This window comes from Littorina saxatilis, linkage group LG1, assembly GCF_037325665.1.
Source record: "Littorina saxatilis isolate snail1 linkage group LG1, US_GU_Lsax_2.0, whole genome shotgun sequence".
NCBI lineage: Eukaryota > Metazoa > Mollusca > Gastropoda > Littorinimorpha > Littorinidae > Littorina > Littorina saxatilis.
Window position 1 is genome coordinate 38,382,662 of NC_090245.1, and position 27,062 is coordinate 38,409,723.

The 27,062-nt window shown below is 41.1% G+C and overlaps 2 protein-coding genes across 2 annotated transcripts in view; both read left to right on the forward strand.

Moving 5' to 3' along the window:
* The window catches only part of LOC138969002 (mannosylglucosyl-3-phosphoglycerate phosphatase-like), a 29,522-nt gene extending 7,085 nt beyond the window's left edge, over positions 1–22,437 (forward strand). Inside the window, exons 7-13 of the mRNA XM_070341693.1 lie at positions 380–475; positions 7,756–7,923; positions 9,164–9,336; positions 9,698–9,775; positions 11,025–11,149; positions 12,372–12,519; positions 13,058–22,437. Coding sequence (XP_070197794.1) covers positions 380–475; positions 7,756–7,923; positions 9,164–9,336; positions 9,698–9,775; positions 11,025–11,149; positions 12,372–12,519; positions 13,058–13,174 — 905 coding nt within the window. The 3' untranslated portion in view covers positions 13,175–22,437. The remainder of the gene's footprint in view (positions 1–379; positions 476–7,755; positions 7,924–9,163; positions 9,337–9,697; positions 9,776–11,024; positions 11,150–12,371; positions 12,520–13,057) is intronic.
* The window catches only part of LOC138969046 (origin recognition complex subunit 6-like), a 591,738-nt gene that overhangs the window by 33,564 nt on the left and 531,112 nt on the right, over positions 1–27,062 (forward strand). The gene's annotated exons all lie outside the window — the stretch shown is intronic.

Below are 27,062 nucleotides of genomic sequence, written 5' to 3' on the forward strand. Positions count from 1 at the left end.
AATACTTACTCCAGAAAAAAGGCAGTAAAATATATATCCTTATGCGGATGGCGTGGGTGGTGTGTGACCCATACTATTGTTGAATAGTTCTTTATCACTTTCTGTTACTTCAATTGCGTGTAAATCATAGTGATGGTAGAAGAGCAAGGTATATCCGTACCTGTGATGACAGGATAAACATGGTGTTTCTTTGTTGCAGGTGTCTTCCTGTTCCAGGTATATATACTTAATTAATTGAGGGAAAACAATGTTTTTTTAGCGGGAGGTGTCCTCTCGCCGCAATTCCACTTAACATTGCAGATTCCATTAAATGTAAATGTGTATCTAGGAAGCAGGACCATTATAATTGATGGGGGTATTCTGTTGCTCATGTGTGCAGAGAAGGTAGAGGGCAAGATGGACGTCCATCTTGGTACCCTAGGGGTCAGTATGGATGGAAGATTTAGTGTTGTCAGGAGCATGGAGACAAACTTAGGTGAGTACAGTGGAACCCGGCCCTTTTAACCCTTACACTGGTGCAATTCGTGTACACTACATTGGGGTGTGCACGTTAAAGATCCCACGATTGACAAAAGGGTCTTTCCTGGCAAAATTGTATAGGCATAGATAAAAAATGTCCACCAAAATACCCGTGTGACTTGGAATAATAGGCCGTGAAAAGTAGGATATGCGCCGAAATGGCTGCGATCTGCTGGTCGATGTGAATGCGTGATGTATTGTGTGAAAAATTCCATCTCACACGGCATAAATAGATCCCTGCGCCTTGAGTCCGAGTCTGGAGATACGCGCGCGATATAAGACTCCATATATAACATAGCCACTGGTGAATTAAAAGAGAGAAAAATAAAGAAAAACGGTCATATAAGTTTTCGCATCCATGGGAGGTAATCGGAACCGACCAAACAGACTGAGCCAGTAGCGCGACATATGTCGTGACAACCAGGTGACAGTATACGTAAAGTAGCGCGACATATGTCGCGACAACCAGCCTAAGGGTTAAGACCTTAAAAATCTGAGAAAATCAGATCTTCTTCTTCTTCTTGTCGATCACTGAAAATCAGGTCTTCTTCTTCTTCTTCTTGTCGATCACCGAAAATCAGGTTTTCTTCTTCTTCTTCTTGTCGATCACCGAAAATCAGGTTTTCTTCTTCTTCTTCTTGTCGATCACCGAAAATCAGGTCTTAAAAAGGAGGGAGTCAAAATGGGGGTAAATTTACAGAGGTTATGAACAGAAAGTCTGAAAAAACCAAGTCTTTAAAAGGAGGGCGTCTTAAATGGAGGGGGGGGGGGGGGGTCTTTAAAGGGGGGTTCCACTGTATAAAAAAACCTACCCTCCCAGATCAGGTAACAAAAGGTTTGGTGAGCTAGACTTATTTTGGATAAAAATTTCAGCTCCGTGGTTGTTATTAGTTAAATATGCAGCAGGGAACTTTTTGCCTAATCCAGGTATTTGTACTTTAGCATTTTGATTATTTTTCAAGCGATTTGTCCTGCAAAGCAATTTTATTTCATTAAGCCATTGCTTGGACGTTAGGTATCATTCTACCAAAAGCATTGACTGGCTAGTTGCTTGTTGAGTAGGGTGCTTTTCCATCATGTAATTCACTCCTTTGAAAATTAAGAATAACAGAGCAAGAATGGTAAGTTATTGGAATGTTATTGCTTCTCCATCATGTAATTCACTCCTTTGAAAATTAAGAATAAAAGTGCAAGAATGGTAAGTTGTTGGAACGCTTAATTAAATTACATATTCTTACGCAACTCACATAGATAGCATTAACTTCAGTTAAAGTGCTAGGACACTGAACTACGCTTCACCCCAAAGGGGAAGCAACCCCCTAAAAAAGAACGGCATTGACCTATAACCCAAGCTATACAAGAGTCGAGGTCATACCGTCACGTGACCTATCACGCGTGACTCGACCGCCGCCTATGTTAGAAACTCACTCCTACTTCAGCCACCAAGTAGCTCGGACGCTTTTCACACTACGCTGCAGGCTTTTAGCCTACTGTCTTCTGGACAGTGTTTCACCCCGTCTACAGGTCCCTGCTTCTCATGCACAAGTTTGGGTGAGCTCGTTCTAATTTATTTGCTTTTGCTTGCGTTTCTTTCTTTCTCCGTTGTTCGGTCTGATTGTTGTTTATCAATATCATAACTCAGACTGGTTTTTGTCAGCAATGGCTGACAAGGAGAATTAGAAACCACAGACTAGTCAGTAGCTGCTGAGGTTTCTCCTTTTACGTTTCGCATAAAGAGAAAGGCAAAGGCACTACCATTTCCGTTCTTGACCCAGCTTCTCTAACTTTTGCGTCTGTTAAATAACCTTGTATGGTTGAAAACGACGTTAAACAACATATAAAGAAGAAAGAAAGAATGTCTGTTAAATTTTGGACCCTATGAATCCAATCATGCCAGTGCTGAAGCAGGTTAAATTTAGGTTACTTCAGCCAAGGCAAACGCAGTGGGAAAGAGATTACTTGTGTTAAAGATAGTTTGCTTCCCTTTTTGAGATGTTTTCGACCCAAATGTATAACATGTTGCCATTCGTCGAGTTTGCGCTCGCTCCCGGCGGGAGTGGGCGACGCAGTTTGTTGTCACGCATCGAGGTTCCGCCTTCATGCACAGTCTCTTCGGCTGACGTGCACGCAGAGGAGTGTGTTTACTTCATACGAGGAGCGTTCACGCTCTACAGGTTAGTCAGGTTCACCGGTAGCCAGGTTCTCTGGTGAAAGTGTTCCAGTTGGGCCGGAACTAGTAGCCCCCCCGCCGCGGCTGGGGGGTGAAAGTTTGACTTTCCCGGAGGCTATCGCTCTTTTTTAAGAGGCGGAACTCATGGGGGGTCAACACCGGACAACAAGTTGGGCCGGAACTAGTAGCTCCCCCGCTGAGGCTGGGGAGTGAAAGTTCGACTCTCCCGGAGGCTATCGCTCTTTTTAAGAGGCGGAACTCACGGGGGGTCGACACCGGACAACGAGACAGATGTACTCACGGGCAGACTTTTATGTCTCGGTGAATGTGTACATGTCTCAACTTCCTCCTTTTGGGCAGGAAGCTGCTTTCGGGCAGGCTTTGCACGGTTCTTCCGTTTTGCAATCAGCCTCGCCTGTGGTGGATCGTTTTAGTGACGCAGCTTGTCACAGCGAATTTCACGGTCCAGCCTCAGCAGATTCGGAGTTCGACGATTCTCACTCAGTTTCTGAGGAGGAAGTTGATGTCAAGTTGTCACTCAAACTTTAACCAGCTATGGTTACTGCAGCTCAGGTGTCTGCCAAGTACTTCGCTGAAGGGGTGACAGCTATGGCAAGCTCTGCGGCACCACCACCCTCAGTGGTGGGTGATTTCCGCCCTGCTTTAACGGAAGTTCAGGGATATCGTTTTAGCGAGTCTCCTTCTGTTGCTTACGAACTTTCCAAGGTGCTGGCTAGAACTTCGGGTTCTGAGAATAGCTTGCCTGTGGATACTGTGCCTTTACTGGCTGCACACGGTCAGGTTCCTGATGCTGCTCAGCCATGGTTTGCCTCAGACCAGTTACGGAAGCGAGCACTTCGTTTCATTCACGCAAGTTTGCTCTCTCCCGTCGTCATCACAGTCTTATTGAGACTTACGCTTTGCCGAGTGCACCGCTTCTGGTCACTCCGGAGTTGGCTAATCTCAGGGAAGATGTCTATAGTTGGACAAAACATTGTGCTTACTCTGAAGGCGCATTACTTGGTTTGGATGAAACGGGAAGATACTCGTTGGAACTTGCGTCTCTTTCAGAGACACTTCTTCGATCTCTTTCGCGGTCGGTCGCGGGGTCGTTGAATCCTTTCGATTTTCGAAACGACTCTAGCGTGAAAGACGTCCTCATACTCCTGGCCTCTTTGGCTAAGGTTTCAGCCGGACAAATGTCAGTCGCGGCACGGTTGTACGCACATGCGGTTTACACAAGCAGGGACGCTTTCTTGTCTGGCTCTGGAATTTGAACTTGTGGAAGTTTTCTCATATGTTTCTTTTTTTCTATCACTTCCTTTGTGGGCAGCGATGCGGCGTTGCTTTCGCTTGCGTCACCCGCTCAAGTAACGCTTCACTCGCTGAGCGATATCCGTAGGCCTAGGTTACACCAAGCCTAAGAACTTAGTTTATTCTTTTCTTCGTACTACGGAACCGCTTCCGGTTGCACCGTACTTGTCGATCATACATCTTAAGGTTCATAGCAAGGAGAAACTGTCTGTTGGCAAGAACAATGATCTCCTGGCTGTGGAAGATCGTGGCCGCACTTCTTTCTATTATCGTCTTGGTACAAGACTTTGATTCGTTCTTTCCCTTGTGCGGTTTCGTACTCACGGGATGCCTTTGTGTTCTGTCGGCACACATATTCAAAGGGTTTAGCTTCGCTGTTCGTCTGGGAAAAGGCCTCGGCCGACAGTATTGTTCTGTCGGTGAGACTTAAATCTCTTCCTTGCTCGAGGGTTTTCTTTGCGAATCCTCCTCTTTGCACGCGGGCTCTTTAACAGAGAGAATCTCACAGCAAAAGGAAAAGCCCACGGCAGGCCTCGGCTTTTCTTATCAGAGAAAAGCGCTAAGCTGGCCGTTCTCAGCTTTGGTTTTTTATCTTCTTCTTGGCATGGCACGTTGCCAAATACCCACCACTTTATCTCCTCGAGGCGATTTAGCGGTAGGGTTCAGTGGGCAAACAATAGCACGCTTTTTTGCATACTCTTGGCACTTGTCAACTGGAGTATTAGCGTTCGGCCACTCTTCTCTCTGCCTCTGTGTTTTCCCACAGCGGCTGGAGGGGCGATTAGGACTCTCACTTTATTGAGGGAGGCACTGGGGCCCTTCCTGTTGGGTCACTTATATAGATCGTGCCTATGTTTACTTCCACTTTCGGATATACAAAATAGATCGGAAGTGGCTACTTTTTATTTAATTCAGATCTTCGGGGCTCTGGTTTCGTTTTCTAAGCAATCAAATGAAGAGCCGGAACATGTTAGTGTCTTTTCTTGACTGGTTCACAGACACAACCAATCTTTGGATTCTCACACCACTGCTCATACAGGGCGTTCCCGTTGGTTCTCTCTCCACCAGGGAAGCAGTTCTGTCTCTTGTGGAATTCTTTCCTCTTGTCAGGGGATAACATGTGTTGATTCAATCAGACAACACCACAGTGGTCTTTTATCTCAATAAGCAGGGGGTGGCATCTCGCTCCCTATCACTGCCACAGCGAGCATGCGAGGTTTTGATGTGGCTTTTACCACCACGAAATCTTATTAGCAGGGAGGTACCTTTCTGAGAGGCTCTAGGTCTTGGCAGACTCTAGTCAGCCGGCCAGGAATGTCCACTTGGATTGGACTCTATCTCGCTACACGCTTCTACTCCTTCTGGTGAATTTGGAGAAGCCGCTGGTAGAAGGTTTGCCTCTCGGTACTATCACCTTCTGCTAAATGTTCGTCTCCCCGTTCCCGGATAATACTCTCAATTTTACTTTGAGCGGCCTGTTGGTCGCACATTATGGGCCCACTCAATCTTGGTTGCCAGTCCTTTAGGCTGGCAAGAGGGCGCCGTTTTTGTTTTTGTTTTTACACTCGAGCCACACGGGTGTCTACTGTACGGGAATCATTGAGACGCTCAGGGGCTTCTGCCTCAACTCTGGATTTGGTCTAGAGATTTCATAGGGGTTCAGCGTCTTCGTTTTTGTGTCACTTTGACTGGCTTGGAACAATTGGCGTACTATTAACGGAAAGAACTCCACTTCTCTCCGTTCAATGCGGGTGGCGAACCACCTATCCTGGCTTTCCGAATTTTCTCCCACGTCTCTGAATTAAGACTTTATGCGATATCAGTTGCACTGACACAGCTAGGTCGAAAATTTTTTTCACTTGGGTTCTTTTTAGCCAGCGTGATTAAGGGAACCTCCCTTTGGTTTGCTGAAAGCAAATCTCCAGTCCAGGCTTGGGATTCGCTCCCAGTTTCGGAGTTTTTGAGTTCGGATTGTTTAATCCTTGACAAATTAGCCTTGTTATTCTAAATACGGGAAGCCGTCATACTTACTCTAGTAGCTTCTGAGAGAAGTGCGAGTAAGTGCATTTTCTGTCTGGTTTTTGCTTTAGACATCTCTTTGGAGAAAGACTGATCTATAGCGCTTAGGTTTAATTCAAAATTTCTGACAAATAAGCAGAAACAGGAGTAACCAGATCCGATAATACAATTCTACCAATTTGCAATATTTTGGCTCTGCTAGAGCCATATTTAACCAATTGTACATTTCGAGTTTAAATATATTTCTGACTCGCTTGACTAGTGGCCCCCTTCATCCCCTCCTTCCTCGTCCTGATATGGCTCTGCGTAGTCGGCTGGACGTTAAGCAACAAATAAACAAACAAACTGATCTGTTTAGATCACCAGAACAAAGGCTTTTGTTTATTTCCATCAACACTTCTAGAGGCAATGATTTAGTGAAGTCAACTTTTAGCTAAATGGACTGCCACATTGATTAGGCATGCCTACAGTGGTGGCAGGGAAAAGGGGGGGGGGGGGGGCAGTCAGTCCTCCCTTTTCAGGCAGCACGGGCTCAAGAGGTCAGAGTGTATAGGCCTCTTCTTTATCTGTTCTCAAGTCTGAGAGACTTACATAAGTCATGAATGCAGCTTATTGACCGTTCAAGGACGTAGTCATGAGTTTTCTATCGGCGGGGTATTTTAAGTACCCGCTGTTTTAATACACATCTACTAGACATCTTCTGCAGAAGATGTCTTTTTATGTGTTCCTAGGAACGTATCTGGTGCTCGGCAGAACAGTAATTTTCGGTTTGCCAGCTATTGTAGCTACAGGCCAGATACTTGCAAGATGTTAACTGAGTTCATTTGCCCACCACCTAAATTAGCAATCTGCTATCTATGTGAGTTGCGTAAGAATATGTAATTTAATATAAAATTTCAAAAATAAATTTTGATTTAATTAATATACTTACCAACTCACATATTGGATTCCCTCCCAGCCTGCCCCGCAAATTTTTTAAGGGGTTATATGTTTCAATACGGAATGAGTTTCACCGGTATACATCCTGCGCAGGCGCAGTACACCGGTAGTGTAAATAATCACCAAGGACCATGCCTTATATGGCATTCGGTTTTTGTTTCAGAGTTATTTCCCCACGTTGCCATGTAAGAGTGCTTCCATGTCTTATCACAAAACGAAGTTATTGCTTAGGGTTTCCCTAAAAATGAACAGATCACTTCAGTAGGAGTGAGTTTCTAACATAGGCGGCGGTCGAGTCACGCGTGATAGGTCACGTGACGGTATGACCTCGACTCTTGTATAGCTTGGGTTATAGGTCAATGCCGTTCTTTTTTAGGGGGTTGCTTCCCCTTTGGGGTGAAGCGTAGTTCAGTGTCCTAGCACTTTAACTGAAGTTAATGCTATCTATGTGAGTTGGTAAGTATATTAATTAAATCAAAATTTATTTTTGAAATTTTATATTTATGACAAAACAAAACATTACATTGTGATTGTAATGTTTTGTTTTGTCATAAATTAAACGTTACAATAACTTATCATTCTTGTTGTTTGATTCTGAATTTTGGAACATTGGCAGTCTATCTGTTTTTAAATTTCCTATCAAAATGAGTTGAACAGCTGGTCTCTTTGCATGTAGACATGTGGTTATTACTTATATCCCTGATATTTGAGATTTTTATGGTCCTAATCACCATTGTGAAGATAGTTTATACAGCTTGAAATTAAAGTTGACACATTTTATCTGTGTTCTGCAGGAAACTTCATAACAGACGTTATGCTGACAGCCACTGAAGCAGAAATTGCCTTGCTGAACTCTGGAACTTTACGATCTGATCGTATTCACCCGAAAGGCGACTTTCGTATCAGAGATCTGTTGAGCATTTTGCCCTTTCCAGATCCACTTGTGGTCTTGAAAGTGTCAGGTTAGTAAATATCTTTTTTGTCTGTGTGAATATCATGCTTTTTGATAGAGGACTTGAAACCCTCTGTGCACATGATCTACATCTCTGCTCATTGTCTCCCAGGTACGGATATATATATCCGTACCCACACATATGGCTCTATCTGACCAGGTACGGATATATCAGCTCAGACTGTTAGCTTCAGTCCCTTCCTGTAACGTCGATCTAACGCCTGCATTCCAGCGTGTTGATACACAGTTGCTGCACAGCTGGTCTCGTCTAAAAAAAACTTGGTCAACATAGGTGGGGTAGAAAGTGTTAACCCAGTGTTGTCAGTATTTGTAATCTTATTGTCTTCAGTGGCACTTTTCCTGCCAGCATCTTCCATTGAGGACATTTACCATGATTGAATAGTCTAGCTGGGGAAGGTTGGATTAGTCTATCAAACTTACCTCTATGATTGTTATTATAATCTGCTGTTCACAGACAATTGCTGAGATGATCGTTAACACATCAGCTGCCATCTTCTTCCAACCACCATTCAGTTCTACATTTTTATTTACCTCAGTGAATAAATTTTAAGAAAAAAGAAACCAATTGTACTTTCCTCTGGAGATCTTCACATTTTTGCGATTATCATTCAGGGATTTGCTTGATATACCAGTAAAATCATGAAAATATTGGGAGTGAATTCAGCAACCTACCAGCTGATATTCTTTTCTGTACATATTTTTAAGTATATTTACTTAATTTGACCACTTGGCATGACAGAGTAACCAATTTCTCTAATAACTTAGATTTGTATCTGTAAAGAAATATGGGTTTAAAAATAGCACAATCATAGCCAGTTGTTCTAATTGTCTTTTTTCTTTATTTGGTGTTTAACGTCGTTTTCAACCGTTCAAGGTTATATTGCGACGGGGAAAGGGGGGGGGGGGGGGGGGGGGGGGGGATGGGATAGAGCCACTTGTTAATTGTTTCTTGTTCACAAAAGCACTAATCAAAAAATTGCTCCAGGGGCTTGCAACGTAGTACAATATATGACCTTACTGGGAGAATGCAAGTTTCCAGTACAAAGGACTTAACATTTCTTACATACTGCTTGACTAAAATCTTTACAAGCATTGACTATATTCTATACAAGAAACACTTAACAAGGGTAAAAGGAGAAACAGAATCTGTTAGTCGCCTCTTACGACATGCTGGGGAGCATCGGGTAAATTCTTCCCCCTAACCTGCGGGGGGTGTTCTAATTGTGCAGGAAAACAGCTTCTACAGGCCCTGGAGAATGGGGTGTCTCAGTATCCCAGGAAGGAAGGTCGTTTTCCTCAGGTAGCAGGTATTTGTTTCGGCTTTGACCCCACACAATCTCCAGGCAAGCGCGTGGGAAAAGGCAGTGTGCGAGTCCAGGGAGAGCCACTGGATTTGGATAGAGTATGTGTGTTTTTGTACTTTTAATGCCTTCTTTGTGTGTGTGTGTGTGTGTGTGTGTGTGTGTGTGTGTGTGTGTGTGTGTGTACTGTGTGTGCTGTGCGTGTGTGTGTGTGCTTTGATTTAGATATTATTTATTTGGGTTCTACACAGTGTGTATGTGTGTGTGTGTGTGTGTGTGTGTGTGTGTGTGTGTGTCTCTGTATGTGTCTTTGTGTGTGTGTCTCTGTGTCTGTGTGTGTCTTTGCATGCTCTGATATCTGTAGTCATTTCTGTAACTTCTGCCAACTTATTCATATTTTGATTATACTATAACTATACTGTAAAAAGTGTTTAGTTAATCTTTTCATCATTTTTGAAACAGCAATACCGCTTGGTGACAAAGGAATACATTGCCACAGGTCATGATGGCTTTGATGTTTTCAAGGAATGTGAAATAGTTGTAAGTATACCCAAATTACAAATCACATTTTGCTGGAAAGAAAAATCAGATTTTTCTCTTATTCTGGAGAATGCATTATAAGTGCAACTTCTGGTATTCTAACTTCATGCAAAGTTTACTACTTTTTCAGTTATGACCATTATGAGAATATTCCCTCTGCAAACCATTGAACATTCACTCAGTTTTCAACTATCTGCATCTACAATTGTTAGTGATTGTGTAAAGTTTTAGTATCATGAAAATGATAGCCACTGAAAGAATGTTAACCTCAACAGTGGGCTTGCATAGTGGGGAGCAAGGGGTTTCTACTTGGAACAGAACTTATTCTTACAGGAACAGTCCTTCTCGCATAAGAGATCATGTTTACCAGCACAGATGTGTTCAGGTTTCAGTGCATGAAAAGAGCACCCTTCCACTTAAACACATATTAAAAATCAACAGCCTGGCTGCTTCCTCTGCAGAGTGTGAATTTGGTTTAAAGGCACAGTGCAGCTCACAGCCTTCGTTTTGTGTTTTTGTTGCAGCTGAGTGGATTTACAGTTCAAAAATCCTCCTATGGTAGTAAAACAAACCCAAAACTACCAAACGACGACATCTGTGAAGCTCGACAGTTTCTTGTTCACGCGAGTGCATAAATTAACCTAGTTATTACGTGGTGTTTGGTCGGAGTTCGATTCAACCGAGTGATTCCGGCCTCGATTTTGTTTTACACAAACTCATGATGACGTCTGACATAGTTTGCTTAGTGACGTGTCTTTTTGTGCATGATGTGGTGATCTACCTGATCTAAATTTAGATCCAAAAATAGGTCAAGACCAGCCAGGTCCGAGTACGAAATTAATTCGTAAAAAAATCGCAGTTCTTGACTCGTTGGGTGCAAGTCAATGAAACTTGGTAGTTATTCTAACGGATAGCTGCCTGAGGTATGACTAAAAGCCCCAGGGGCTCCGTGCACCTGGATTTGACAAGTTCAGTACCTTTAAAGAATTACTTACATAAATGACACATATGTCAATCTGCTAAATTAATTCATGGAGCAAAACATTCCCACTCTACCCAGCAATTGCTCAGAGAATAGAATTTTTGGTATGTGTCCAATTTAAAGGATAACTGTTATCACATGTAGAAGCCTGGCCAGATTTGTAGTGATATGTCCACTAATACAGTACAACAAGGATGGTACATGCATGTACCTTTAAAGGAGTAATTTTTGTTTGAAATCTATTCACACTCTGTTTTGTTTGTCCAGCTGAATGATGAGCAGTGTCCAACACTGTCCACGGCTGTGCAGAACCACTTCGAGTCCATCAAGATCTACCAGGGGGTCAAGGAGTGCAAGTCAGGGCATCGTCAGGCTTTGGTGCCTCTCATCAAGTAAGTGCTGGGCTCTTCTATTTCCCACAGTAAAGATGGACAGTCATGTATGCAGACTTCATACACACGCACAGATGCAAGCACACACACACACGCCCACGCACGTGCGCGGGCCATCCTGAACCCAGGTCAAAAATGAGTTACTTCCCTTCGGGTCTCATTCTATCCCTGGCAGGATGCCTTGGTTTTCCTTGTCTGGAGAGGAAATCGATTTTTTTACATATTTAGATCTTTTCGTAATGTGTTATGGATATAAGCAGATTCGCAATCGTCGATAATGATTTTTCATGGTGTTGTGTAATTTTTAAATTACAAAGGAATTGATATGTAAGACAGTTTCAAGCGAGCTATTTTTCGCGGCTGTATTTACTGTGCAAACAACTCTAAATATGGCAAAAGTGTCACGTGATAATCAACCGTTTGGTTTCGGCGCTCGCTGGAGGAGACGATTTTTGACAGTGATGCAACCATATATTACGGTCTCCTTCCGGCAGCAGTCCCAAAATTTCGACTTGTTTTGACCTTAGAACGATGTCTTTATCATAACTGTGAAGAACAGAACAGAGATCACTGTCGAAGTTGGCCTATCTGCAATCATTTTCATCTCGCGAACACTGCTCGCGAACAACATATGGGAAATAACTCTGTATTCTTGTTTTGATAGATTCGCATAGGAAATTAGCGTCCGGTCAAAGAGACAACTGGCGATAGCCGTGGAGCGATGATTATCAGAATGGTGCGCGGGCATGCACAGACAGGCATATGCACACACAAAGTCACACATAGAAAGACACACAGACTTGACACACAGATCTATACAAACAAAACAGAAAATATTATTCAGTCATCAATGTTGTCATCCTTTTTCAAAACTGTCTGACTATGACTGCTAATTGTGCTATTTACACGTTTTTACAGGTTTTTCACCAACAGCAAAAACATGGTTTACCCTTGGGAAATAAAAATACTTACTTTGCACACTTACTATAAAAAAGAATCAACTTGGGTGAACATAGGGCACACCTCTGTTAAAGCTGTTACCTTCTAAAGCAACTATATAACCTTAGGACGCAAATATTTGTGCTGAATGTGTACTTCAGAAGGAACAAAAAACAAACAAACAAACAAACTTGTAACAATATTATTATTATTATTAACAAGCACAGCAGCACACATCTCTGCAAGAAAAGAGTTAATGTGGCTCGCCTCCATCTGCATTCAGGAAACACCAGCTGGTCAAGCAGGAATGCATTAATCACCCAGAGAAGACACGTCGACTAGTACGTCAAGAAAGTCTACATGTCGCAGAGGCCGAAACCTGCTTCTTGAGCCCACACGTGGAAGGACGCATGTACATCATCTCAGAGGAGGTGACAAAAATAATGAGACAGTATTGGAACCGCCTCTTTTGTGACCTGCGTTACCGATACATCCTTGTGGTGACCTTACGAGTAATTTTATGCTGCTGATAAGACAAAGTCACTGAGACAAATTTGCTCTCGAAAGTCTTTGTCAGTTTTTGGGGAGACATGCAGCAGAAGCGACATAATTTTATGTGACACCATTATTCGCATTATTACGCCTTCTTGAAGTTTGCTTTTCTTTTGACATCAGATAAATCATTTTGGAAGAGAGTGCCAAGAACAGACGTCTTGGTTTATTCATTCGGTGTCGTTTCTCATTAAGACCCGATTTCGATTGTTTCACAGTTTCTCAATGTAAAGCCCTTTGTGCTGTACATGAAACACTGTATAACTGTACTATTTTTATATATTTTTGTTGGATTCTTGAAGGTCTTGAACAGGTGGTTCCAATGTATGCAAACGATTCTTTATTCTTCCCGTTGCTTGCTTGTGTGTGCATGTGCGAGTTTTTGAGTTAACATTCTGTATATGTTTTGTTATCTAGGTTTGGAAAGCCATGTCTGATACAGTACCTGCAGACGTTCTTCACCACAATCTCAGCACCATTAAGGAGACATCCCTGTCCGGTAGTGTGGAAAGTTTGAACAAACTGCATATCTGAAATGACCATGAGGAGCTGACACAACAGCAAGATTAACAAGGAGTTTGGAAAGTTTGAACAAACGCAAGTTTTATTAGCTGCTCTGAGCAATGCTCATGCAATGAATTATATTATCAACGAATTTTGTACTGCTAGCATATTGGTACCCCATGAGCCTTACATTGTAATACATGTACAATAATACTTTGTGGTGCTTATGCGGTGTTGACAATGCATCATCTCATTAACAAGTGTTGTAGTTCTATCATATGAGTATTTAATAGTATTTTATAGCCTGTTCTTACACACACAAAATGTATTGGGAATGTGAATACAAAATGTAAGAGTCAGTAATGCTCATATTGGTGAGAATCGTTCAAGTATAGAAATCATTATAGTGGCTTATTTGAGGTGTTATTTTGCCTTGAATCATGTAATAGTTGTTTGTTATTTGGTTTCCAAAAGAGCTGTATGGCCTGGCCTCATACACAAAATGTATGAGGGATAACATAGTACCAATGTTTAATTCTAGTTGCTTATGAGAGTTCTTTTTTTGCCTTGCATCATGTAATATCTTGACTATCACTGTTATATCAGTAAAATGCTCTTTCACCTGTTATAATTGTTCATACTTTGAGTGTTATATGTTGCTTATGGTGCACTGCTTTGAAGTCAGAATGGCATTTTCCAATGGACTATTTGGCATGACTACCTCACCACATAATTATTTATAAATAAAACCTGTTTTAGAAGTACCACAGGCCAAAGTACTGTAATTTTCAAGGTTCTTGATTAGAAAAATAACGCAGCATGAACACCTGTTGTAGAATTCTGTGATACATTTGTAGAGGTTACATGCCGAGTCTCAGTGATTATTAAAAATAATGGTCGAAGTTAGCGGATCATGAAAAATGCGAGCTTTAGCGAGCTTTTTCATGACCGCGAACTGAGACCATTATTTTTTATAATCACTGAGACGAGGTGTGTAACCTCTTTATTCCTCCTTTCTTCAGTTATTCAAAGAAAAGAGGAGTTTTTTTTGCGAAAGTTTGATCGAATCCTATTCACTCAACCAGTCAACCTGCGCAGACGATCGATTAATGCGCGGTTGTATAGTTCCGTGCAAATCATTCCATTCTGTTAACACTTCTTGTCAGTTTTCCTATTTTTGGACTAAAATCAAGTACACAGATATATATAGGTTACACACTCCGAGTTCTGAATATCGTGCATATTTTCCCTAGGGTCGATTTTCAGGTATTACCGAGCCTCTGGCGAGGTAATACATGTAAATCGACCCGAGGGAAAATATGCACGATATTCAGGACGAGGTGTGTAAGCTTTTTATCCCATTACTCCGACGTTTTCATTAAAAAAACGAACTTTTTGACACAAACTCTGCGAGTACCTGTTTACTGCTCATCATACCTTCTGCCACCAAAAATCGTGTCATGATATTCATGTGCGAAACGAGTCCCCTTTTGTCTTTTTGTTTCCAGGATTGTGCCGTTGAATGCATTTGATACTGTGCAGTTACCGGCCGGTTTCAGTCGGTTACCCGAGCTGGCATTCGTCAAAACTGCGAAAGACCGCACTCTGATAATCTTCGCTTTACAGCTAGCGACGGGAGAGAATGATACCCGAAGGGAAGTAACTCATTTTTGACCTGAGTTCAGGATTCGAAAGACCGCGTGTGTGATTTTACAAGCGATGAAGATGATTGCTGAGTTTGTGCTTATTCGAGCCTTTGTGCTTCAGTGTTCAAATTTGTATTACCTACTTCTTCAATCGTCACTTACTGATTTAGGTGAGCCTAACTTTGATGTCTGTCGTTGTCTTAGGCCATTAGGTATCTGTCTGGGGGAAAACGGCGCACCACTGTCGAGTTGTTTTTATGCGGCAACGCATGTAGCCTAGTGGTCTCTGTATGTCCAAGATCCGACCTTCTTCGCCACCTTTTATTCTAACAGTATCACCAACTTTGAAAATGGCAATTTCCATGCTGATCAACTTGAGCCGAAGATACTACATGTATAGCAAACGACAGATCCTGCAGCAGACGACAGATCTGTAGCAGACGACTGATGAGACAGCCTTGTTCTGTTGAACCATATTTAGCAATCAATGCTCTAAAAGCGATAACAAATGAACAAAACTATAAGCATACTGTTTTAGTGTAAGTTTTATTTTGTCGCTCAAGATTTTGAATCAGGATGCTCTTGGGATTGATCTAAGCGGTTGCCCATGAAGCGTACCTCGTTACGACAACTTTACTAGAGTTGTGCGCCTTGAATCACTGTGTGTCTCTGTCGCTCTCACTCATGCTCTCTGTCTCTCTCTCAAGTCTCACCGCGTCGGACAACTCATAATCTTCACTCAGCTCTATTCACCCAAACAGATTATGTACATTCTTTGTTGTTTTCTTTATTTCTTCAATGATAATGTTTGTAGATCGTTAGCCAAACGTCAGTTCGACTTTTATACCGCAGAATATCTCAATCGTTTTACTGAAAAAAAAGTAGTCCCGAGTTAACGATAAATATGCAGATCACCTCTATAAATTATTCAGTTGTACTCTGAGACCAAAGACAAAGACCAATGACAGGTGAGATCGAGACTCGGTTGTGATGGATAATTCATATGGCTGTGATGGATAATCCAGAATAATCCCCTCCTCAGCTAACAGAGACAAAGAGGCAGGTCATGGGATAAGCTGTTATTCTGCTGTGGCGGCAAAGGCAGATATTGTGTGTTCTGTAAATGTTTTGGTATCGCTTAGGATAGTGTTCTTTCGTCAAATGGGACCAGCAGACGAACTTTTGCACCCGTGTTCCAACGTTAAAAACTGTATGAAGTTCAATTTTCTGGGGAAAATAGTGTATGAAACCGCTTTATGTTGTTTAAATTGATGAGATGTGTGCATTTGGTTGCGTGTGATCTGTTTATTAAATGAAATATTGTTGAAAACTGACCGTCGGATTGCAATCTGTTGTCGAAGAAACTGAGTGAAAAGAAATTTGAAAGGGGAACCACTCTTGTCGCTAGACAAAGTATGAGAGTTACTTGCCTTGGGAATTTGCTTGTGATGAACGTTTGTGCACAGCAGACCTAGATTCAGAAAACAACCAAACTCATGGATTTTATATGGAGATTCATGTGTTCAAGCCTGAAGTTGTTAATTTAAATGCGGTATGTTTGTATTGTTTGCTCCAGAGATGTATACTTCGTACATTAGAGCGTTCGGAACTTTTCAGTCGCAAAAGTAGTACCGACGCAGAACAGCTTCTCAACCCATTGCGCTATCGAGGATTCAGGCTGTTGCTGGGTCGTTATTTGTTTGGTTGCTGGGTGTTTATCGAAAAATAACTAGCTCTACAAGTTTACAGAGGTAAAGAAGCAGAGGGGGGAATAAGCAGTGTTTCATGTTGCTACAGTGCAGTGCTAATTTTCACTTTTTGCGCTGATTCCAGTGTGATTTGAAACCAAAACCATGGTTCTGAATGATTCCCGGAAGAATTTAAATCCTGAAGTTTAAATTGGAGTATTCAACAGAAGCATAACATTTTGCATTGTGAGAATGTGGTTCGTTTTGCTTTATTGAGTATGAAATAAACAGATGCTGCAGAGGTGTTAACAGTTTGAACCCAGTTGGGAGCATGGATGATGGTGGTTGACGTTTACACATTTTTGAGTCACATGACAGACAATCACTGTTTACTTATGGAGTGCATTGAATGACCCCTTTTCTATTTATGAAAGTAAAGCTTAATGTGTTTGCTGTTGCTGGTTCCACACAAAATGATTAAGGCTTATCAACACATTTGTTTTTTATTGGTTAATTTATAAGAGTTAATTTGTAGTATGTAAATGAATTGCAGTTTTATGTGTGATGTACATTTAAAAAATTTGTTGGTTCAGAAGTCATCTGAGTGCAGGTGACTGTTGCTGATATAGATACACTGAGCACAAAAAGTTAAGGATATTTTTTCAGTGCTATAGCCCAGATGTTAAACAGCAGTTTTTTGGTCAGAAATATACGTGTATTTGAAGATCAGTCTTTGTTCTGCTCAAAAATGTGTTTCTGGAATCTGAGCAATATTTGGGTATGACGTCACAGGTGATCACACCTACCCTCAAAAATGGCGTTTTTTGACGGCATGATTCACTTTCAACCGTCAAAACGGTAACTTAAACTGAATGATATTTTACAGTTTTTAAACCAAAGAGTTTATTTGGTGTCCTACCTAACAAGTCATACAAATTTCGTCAAATCCGTCGCGCAGTCAGGCTGATCCAGCGTGTAAAGGACAGCGACCACAATCCTGAAAAACGGCAAAAATCCAGGGTTTTTATGGTGTTTTTGCTGGGTAGCCGCAGTTGATATACAATAAATCTAAAACTACTAATAGCAGCCTCTCCAAATTTCACAAAACAATGACAAAGACCCTCATCAGTATATGTTCCAGTACTTAGAGCAAACAGAACCCGAGAATGGACGTTGTAACTGTTTTCTGTCAAAAACTTGGAAACGTTTGTAACGTCCAAGAAACAAATGTGACATACACTCAACTTTGTATACTTTGCAAAGAATGGTGCCATTACATGTGTGCCAAGTTTCAGACACATTCTTTCACAGGCTCAAAAGTTATGATCGTTTGAAAAGAGGGGGAAAATATTGTCCCTGGTGTCTTTCGCGCAACTTTTTTAAAGGACTTTTTCTATAATTTTGTTTCTCGTTCTCCGATAGGATGCGTATAGCCTTCACGGATAATGCGAACAACTTGCTCAGTAGCAGTTGCAGAAAATAACTGTTCACGTGTTTTGAACACAGCTGTGCTGTTTAAGAAAGAAGTAAAGAAGACAAAGAATCAAAAAGACAGAAGAATGCAGACATGACGTCATATAATTAAAAAAAAGTATGACGTCAGATGGAGGCAACACTGGGTTTTTCTCATCGTCATCTTGATAGCGGCGAGACAATCTGGCATTTGCTGTGACGAATCAGACAGTAGGAATGCTACGAAATAGAGCTGTGGGGATGGACATCGCCAAGTTTTTATAAAGTCTGTAAGAGCATTGTCTCGAGGTCATAACGGCCTACTATACAGAGAACCGTTATCTGTCCGTTATAACACAGAGAGAACGACGTTTTGGTTGTCCCTTAATTCGTAAACCGTGAACATCAAGCTATGGGAACAGTCACACAAACTCAAAAAGTATAATTATTTGCAGGTCTTCGGATTATTTTTTTATCATGCACACATGTAAACAAACACACACGTATAAGTCTCAGACAGACAGATGCATAAACTCACGCGCTTGCACACCAGAACACTGTGCCAAAGACAAATTTCAAAAACAACACACCTAACAGCAGATCTTATATAAAGAAAAAGGTTTCAATCGCTGAGCTTTGTGCAATTAACCTTGATAGTGGAAAGTGTGTGTCCTGACCACTCAGCCACCTTGATATGAGTTTTGCAGACATTATCATTTAAAAATAGAACAGCGTAGTGGAGTGAGATTTTACTTTTTATTTCTTCAAAGTCATGAGGCTATGTCTTTTGAGCACATGAAAGAATGTTTCTGAAACTTGGCACACATGTAATGACACCATTTTTTGCAAAGTGTACAAAGTTGCGTGCATGTCACATTTGTTTCTAGGACGTTACGAACGTTTGCAAATTGTTTACGGAAAACCGTTACAACGTCCATTCTTGGGTTCTGTTTGCTCCAAGTACTAGCGCGAATCCAGATGAGGGTCTTTGTCATCGTTCTGTGAAATTTGAAGAGGCTGCTATTTGTAGTTTTAGATTTATTGCATATCAACTGCAGCTACCCAGCAAAAACACCACAAAAACCCTGGATATTTTGCTGTTTTTCAGGATTGTGATCGCTCTCTTTTACATGCTAGATCAAGCCTGACTGAGCGACGGATTAAAACGAAATGTGTATGACTTGTTAGGTAAGACACCAAATAAACTTTTGGATATAAAAAATGTAAAATATCATTCAGTTTAAGACACTGTTTCGACGGTTGAAAGTGAATCATGCCGTCAAAAAAACGCCATTTTTGAGGGTAGGCGTGGTTACGGACCTGTGACGTCATACCAAAATATTACTCAGATTCCAGAAACACATTTTTGAGCAGAAGAAAGACTGATCTTCAAATACACGTATATTTCTGACCAAAAAACTGCTGTTTAACATCTGGGCTATACCACTGAAAAAATATCCTTAACTTTTTGTGCTCAGTGTACAAAGTTGCGTGCATGTCACATTTGTTTCTAGGACCTATTTGTTTAAGGTTTTGAGAGAAAGTACAGATCCTTGGCAGAGTATCTGCACATGTGATAACAACGTTTCAAGGTAATACCTCATTTACATTGTTTTTGTTGTAAATGTTACCTTTGCTTGCTTTTTTCAGGGTCAATTTGTCTGTTTAATTATACACATGGTTGTATCAGTTCTTCTTTTTGAACTTAGAACTTTTTGACTTAACATATCATGAGCTACTTAAATCTGCTGTTGTCGAGACATTCCTTTTGACCAAACAATCTTGTGCCATTAACAAGAAAAAATGAAAACAAAGCCTTTGAATTCCATTTGCAATTTTGTTCCATTTTTTTTGGACAATATTAAATTGAGATGCTACATGAAAAATCTGTTAAAGGTGATCATATTTTGTGTGTGTGGCTACTACTGTAAACAGCTCTGCCCCTACTGTTGAAATTATAGTGTTGAATATTAGTTTCGTTTTAAAATAATGAAGAATCGCTAATAATTAAATTTGATTTTTTTGTTGTACATGGATGATTATATTTTTGGTTACCTTACTATACTTGATGTGTTGTTTCTATTTATCTTGTGTTATGAGAAATATCTTCACAAATACTAAAAGGGTAGATGCCATATGCATTTTTCTGCAAATGTATTCATATTTTGAATGCTTTTGTTATTGTTTATTCTTGGCATTATCATTAACAGCTTTAATAGTAATCAGGCTTTATTATTTCTTGTGTAATATTTAACAGATAGTTTACTACATGTATAATGAATTCTCAGGATTTACTGTTTCTTTGCATAATGCATTTGTTGAAAGATCAATCCTTTGCTGCGTGTGTGTGTTGAGGGTGTTGGTGTGTGTGTGTGTGTGTGGGGGGGGGAGGTGAAGAAGAGGGTAAGCTTTTGACATGCATTGAGGTTCCCAATCCCGATCAGTAACTGAGCATTTATGTTGCCATGTCATTTTTAGAATTTGGCTGTGCATGTACATGTTTACTTTTTTTGGTCTATAACTCTTAGCTTAAACTGCCCGCACTAGCATGAGCTAGAATTATTTAGCAGTGGATGAGGAGGTAAACAGTAATGGATTAGGAGCTGAATCTTTTTCCCTGAGAAAACGATGGTAGAACCAGGCATAGAAGAGTAGAAATGAGTTGAGTTATTAAACAATGTGGAAAGGCATTTCTGCACACATCCTCTATGAATAGCGGTATGTAAGAGTGTTAACATTTAACTGTTGAGGGAAGAGTGTTCATGACAAAATGATACACAATTTCACGACAAGAAAATTGGGGCCTATGTTAACTGTGTCCTTCAATTCTATTTTATCAACAAAAGCGAAGAATTTCCTATTTTTAAGCATGCCCATGTTACTGGTGCATATGTGTCCATTTGCAGCCTCAGTACTTCCTTTGCTGTACATTTGTTGTTTCATACTTTTTCCATGTAGATTTCACACTTCAGTTGATTGAGGAAGTCTTCATTTTTGAGTCACTTGAGAAAAAGTGACTCTATGTAATCGGTCAGTGTTAGTCTGTCCGGCCGGCCGGCCGGCCGTAGACACCACCTTAACGTTGGACTTTTCTCGGAAACTATCAAAGCGATCGGGCTCATATTTTGTTTAGTCGTGACCTCCAATGACCTCTACACTTTAACGATGGTTTCGTTGACCTTTGACCTTTTTCAAGGTCACAGGTCAGCGTCAAAGGAAAAATTAGACATTTTATATCTTTGACAAAGTTCATCGGATGTGATTGAAACTTTGTAGGATTATTCTTTACATCAAAGTATTTACATCTGTAGCCTTTTACGAACGTTATCAGAAAAACAAGGGAGATAACTAGCCTTTTCTGTTCGGCAACACACAACTTAACGTTGGGCTTTTCTCGGAAACTATAAAAGTGACCGGGCTCAAATTTTATGTGAACGTGACTCATTGTGTTGTGAATAGCAATTTCTTCCTGTCCATCTGATGCCTCATATAATATTCAGAACTGCGAAAGTGACTCGATCGAGCGTTTGCTCTTCTTGTTAAATTTTTTATTTTCACTGTATATTTCTCAATTGTTGTAATCTATCTTTCTGGTGTATATTAGAAATGTTCACAGTACGCAGAATGTATTACATGTAACATTACTGCTTTGTAGTGGCTGACATGTACTTTTGTAGAGAAGAAAAAAAGCAAAATCATGGTTCATCAACCTTGTTGCATCTACATTCTTTATATTTTCTGATGAAACCGCATTGTCAGGTCAGAGTTTCACAGGTTTTTCTGTTCAGTTGCTGAATGTAAGACAACAAATCTGTTATAGATTTCTACCTTTGGTCCCATGAAATATTTGTTATTGCTTTTTTCATATTCTTTATGTTTGATTGTTTCTGTTTGTGTTATATATATATATATATATATATATATATATATATATATATATATATATATTATATTACATTAAGTCTTGCTGTAAGAGTTAACTGCTGCTGATCATGCAATTTCTAGCTGCTTCACAATTTTATGTTCCAGTCTGATACATTCTTTTTTACATTTAGTCAAATTTTGAAATGGTTTAACATATAGAGGGAATCTTTTTTTTTATCCAATTGATTGAAGTTGTGGTCAAGCAATCTTCGACGAAGCCCAGCCTATGAGATTACATTTCAGCTTAGAAACTTAAAAATTGATTTAAGAGTTTAGTCATTAAAAATCTCAAAATTCTAATTAAAATTAAAATTCCAGTAATTGATCTCAAAATGATTTCATCTTACTCTTTATCATTTCTTGAATTCAAAAACATAAAAGATATGTTATGTTTGGATTAAAAACAAGCTCAGAAAGTTAAAATGAATAAAGAATTAGCACTTTCCTGTTAAGCGCTACTGCAACGTACTGGCTTGTCACTTCAAGCAATCAGCTTTTCACGTGAATGTGTCAGCTGGTATCGGCAAAACTATTCTCCTTGTGAAATGCAGTGCGTTCAGTTTCATTCTGTGAGTCGAACAGATTGACTAAATGTATTAATTTTGCTTCACGCGACTTGTTAATACCTTGCGTAAAACACAGCCAAGACAGCATAAAAATTGAATAATGCATTTTACTATTTTGGGTCCTTCTGCTTGACTACACTTTTAGACTCTTAGACTCTTTTAGATATTACAAAAAAGATTTAAAAAAATGTGTTTGCCTATTGTTTGGTTTGTTGACATGTCTGAGATGAACTGAAAGATTTTCTCAATGAGAATTAAAAAGCATTTGTTTAGACACAAAACACACATACCAACTAGTATGAAGGGTGAGGTACCGAACTGCGCTTCTGCAATTTTGCCCTGTAGCCTTGAGGTAGCCCACTTTACTTTGTTTGTAGATGTGATCAGGTTCAGGAGACTTCTAACACACCCCCACCCCAAATCTAACCACTTTCATGCACCTGTGCTCAGTGGTCCAAAGCAGTGTTAAGTGCCTGTGATAGTGACATAAAACCGCAGCTCCACATGCGGTTATAGGTAGGAGGTCAGCCGGGTTTCTGCCAAAATAAACTCCAGACTGAATGCTTCCCCTGAATGCATGGCAAGTTCTTGCAAGTGAAGCACATTTGTGATGAAATACAATACATTTTACACAAAATTTTGATTAATTCAAAAACACAAAAAGAAGGATTTTGCGATGAGCAAATTTCAAAGTCTAAATACCATTTTTCATCATGCATTAGATTGATAACGACACATTTTAAAAATTGTATACTGTTCAAAAAAAGAAACGCATAGCTTGTAATATTTGGTTAATTTAGTTATATGGCTACACGTACAAGGATATCCACCAAACTGCAGAAAATGTTTATCTGGTCGTTTACCTTTCGTCCATTGCCACAAGTGAGCTCTGCACGTGACGCATGCGTTATCAGTGGCTACAATGTCAAAATTCCTCATTTGGCATGACCACTCGTCATGCTTCAGTGTAATCTCGTGAAACTCGGGGAATATTGAGCTCTCACCATGTCTTCCAAAACCCATAAAAGCGGATTGTTCGCCACAAAGAAATCAGACGACAATTCAGCGATGAAAGATGGCCCGATTGAGCAGAGAAGACCGCCAAATTGCATTGGGTCGTTTACAAGCAGGCCAAAGTCAAAGTGCAATCGCCAGGCACTTCCACGTGTCCCAGAGCACCATCAGTAGACTGTGGGTCAGGTTTCAAGCCACTGGCTCCGTTGCTGACTTGCCACGAGCGGGAAGACCAAGGGCGACAACTGCTGCTCACGACCGCTTCATACGGCTCCGCCACCTCCGGAATCGTTTCCTGTCGGCCTCATCTTCTGTCCAGGCTCTCCCCGGGCCACACCGATTATCGGACCAGACCGTGCGGAACCGCCTGCATGAAGCTGGTTTGAGAGCTCGCAGACCTCACAGAGGAGCTGTCCTCACCCGCCGCCATCGCCAGAACCGAGTGCAGTGGGGCAACCAGCACCTTCGCTGGACCGTCCGGAATCACTGGAGACACGTGTGGTTCAGCGACGAGTCCTACTTCCTGCTCCAGTGACATGATGGCCGGAGGAGGGTCTACCGGAGAGTAAACGAACGTTACGCGCCCAACTGTGTGGATGAGGCACCCGTTCATGGTGGTGGAGGCGTCATGGTTTGGGGGGCGATCAATACCGCTGGAAGGAGCACCCTGGTGCACGTCCAAGGGCGCATAACTGCCCAGCGATACGTGGAGGAAATTCTGCGCCCACACGCCCTTCCTCTTCTGGCTGACCAGGATGCCATATTCCAGCAGGACAACGCTCGCCCGCACACAGCACGACTCACCACCCAGTTCCTCACCGACCACCATGTCCAGGTGGTTCCCTGGCCATCCATGTCGCCAGACATGAACCCGATAGAACACTTCTGGGATGAATTGGACAGACGTGTGCGCAGGCGAGAAGAAGCGCCGGCAAATCACCGCGATCTATTGCAGGCACTTCAGGAGGAGTGGGACACCATCCCACAGCAAGATATCCAGCATCTGATCCAGTCCATGCCCAGAAGGTGCCGGGCAGTTGTTGCTGCTCAAGGCAGTCACACCCCCTACTGACTTGACAGCCTCGGCACCCAATCGTATTGATTGACTGATTGATTTGAAGATGCAAATGAACTGTGTGTGCATTCAACTGTGTCCATACCAAATTTCAAACAAATAATCTAAATATTGGATTTTCTGTTAATTTTTTCGAAAAATAAAACAAATTTGGCAAGTAGCAACTATGCGTTTCTTTTTTTGAACAATATATAAAGCACTGGTTAGACCACACTTAGAATATGCCAACGTCATCTGGCATCCATATTTGAAGCGTCATGCAATCAGTAGCCCTTGAAAGGGTGCAAAGGAGGGCCATGAAACTGGTTAAAGCTTTGAAAAACTTGACTCGACAGACTGCGTGCACTCAATCTCCCGACTCTTAAATCGAGAAGGCTCAGAGGTGGCTTGATACAATGTTTCATGGTATTGATGTCAAAGTAGAGTCATTTTTCAAAAGGTCTACCACTGATGCAACAAGTAGTAATACTGACAACAGTTTTATTGAATGTAGTAAAACTAATATCCGAAAACATTCTTTTTCTAACAGAGTTGCACCATCATGGAACACATTATACGTTATTTGCGTTTTTGACCAAAATATGACATTTTACACATATCGAGACAGTCATTGTTCTCCGAGACTGCGATAGCGGTCGAGGTGAACAATGACTGTCGAGATCTGTGTAAAATGTCATATATTGGTCAAAAACGCAAATAACATTTATGTATCGATCGAATTCCTTTCAGGTACTGACTTTGTTGTTGTTTTGACGATTGAACGAGCACACACACATGCAATCAAACACATAAGCTTCATATTTGGGCGTTTCAGGTTGACCGAAACTTCAAAGGAACTACAAAACCCACGTCATGTACTGACTTTGTTGTTGTTTTGACGATTGAACGAGCACACACACATGCAATCAAACACATGACGTGTGTTTTGTAGTTCCTTTGAAGTTTCGGTCAACCTGAAACGCCCAATTATGAAGTTTTGTAGGCCTCTGACGTCACATGGCTCAAAGAAGAAAAATCCAATGTCCAATCGATACATTGTCTGATGTTAAAAGTGCACTAAACACTAACTTCAAGAATCTGCTGGACAAAGAAAATCTTATTATTGAGTCACTTGATTTGTATGATGATTTTCATTGAGGAAGCGATTTTGAGCATGTTAAATTTGATCGACCTACAACCAATTTGTAAATGAGATGGGACACTTAAAAAGCCGCAAGGCTTATAAATGGAAACCACTTTTGAAAGCGGACAAACACTCAAGTCCTTAATGGCTTAAAACCATGGGACTTTTAATATTAATTTTAAGGAAACCACTTTCCAGTCCCTACTACTACTACTACTACTACATGGGTGGAAGTCCATCAGCAGTACATATGTACTTTGGAGAAGCGGGATAGAGCTCCACAGCCGCTTACATAGAAAGCAGACAAAATCAAAGGCCATCTCAAAGTTAGGATAGTCAATAGTACTGGTCAAAAGATCAGAAATAGGCCTCGCGGCATCTGCAAATTTATCTTATCTTATCTCTTATCTAAAAACCGGATATCCAGATACAGTTTCTAAACGGCACATCTTGAACACGCGGCCAGTACAACTGGCCTTGACACGGAACGATTCAAGGGGGGCAATCTCAGTCATCTGAAAGAGGGAAATCCAAACGCAATCCGCCTTTTTCGATTTTATGGGCTTGGACGATAGAGAAAAATAAGAAAAGCAAAAGCTGGAGTCCAGTCTGGACGAAACTGCTATCAAGAACGCAGAATTGATTTTTTCTGAGTTTTTTTTTTTAGCCGTAAGCGCCATTTCTCATTTCGAATTTCTCATAACTGCTGTTCACAACATGCGGCCGCAGTGAAACCAACAAAGGGGCCTCACTCTGGAAGAGTTTCCTGCTCTGATAAACATGGCGCTTACGGCTAAAAAAAACTCAGAAAAAATCAATTCTGCGTTCTTGATAGCAGTTTCGTCCAGACTGGACTCCAGCTTTTGCTTTTCTTATTTTTCTCTATCGTCCAAGCCCATAAAATCGAACAAGGCGGATTGCGTTTGGATTTCCCTCTTTCAGATGACTGAGATTGCCCCCCTTGAATCGTTCCGTGTCAAGGCCAGTTGTACTGGCCGCGTGTTCAAGATGCTAAACGGCACAGCAGACACCGGACGCGACCACAAGATATGTCTGTCTCGTTGAAGAGCGCTTGTTTCAGCACAGGCGGAAGGTATCGTTCACTGGACCGCTACTTTCATAGAAGGTATCGTTCACTGGACCAGTGAACGATACCTTCCGCCTGTGGTTTCAGTAGAGCTATCCAGTGACCAACGTCAAACTCCGTTGAAGCAGACGACGGAAGTCAGAAAACGCATGGGGGGGTCTCATTCAAGCATGCACAAAAGTTGAAACAAATAAAATACAGAAACAGATTAGGTGTCAAAAGGGTAGAAAAGGGATATGAAAATTACTTAAAGGAAGATAACTATATTTTCAGTCAATTCTATCGGCAATAAGAAAGAACTAAGAATGGAAAACAAAATCAGAAGAATACCTCCCACATAGGC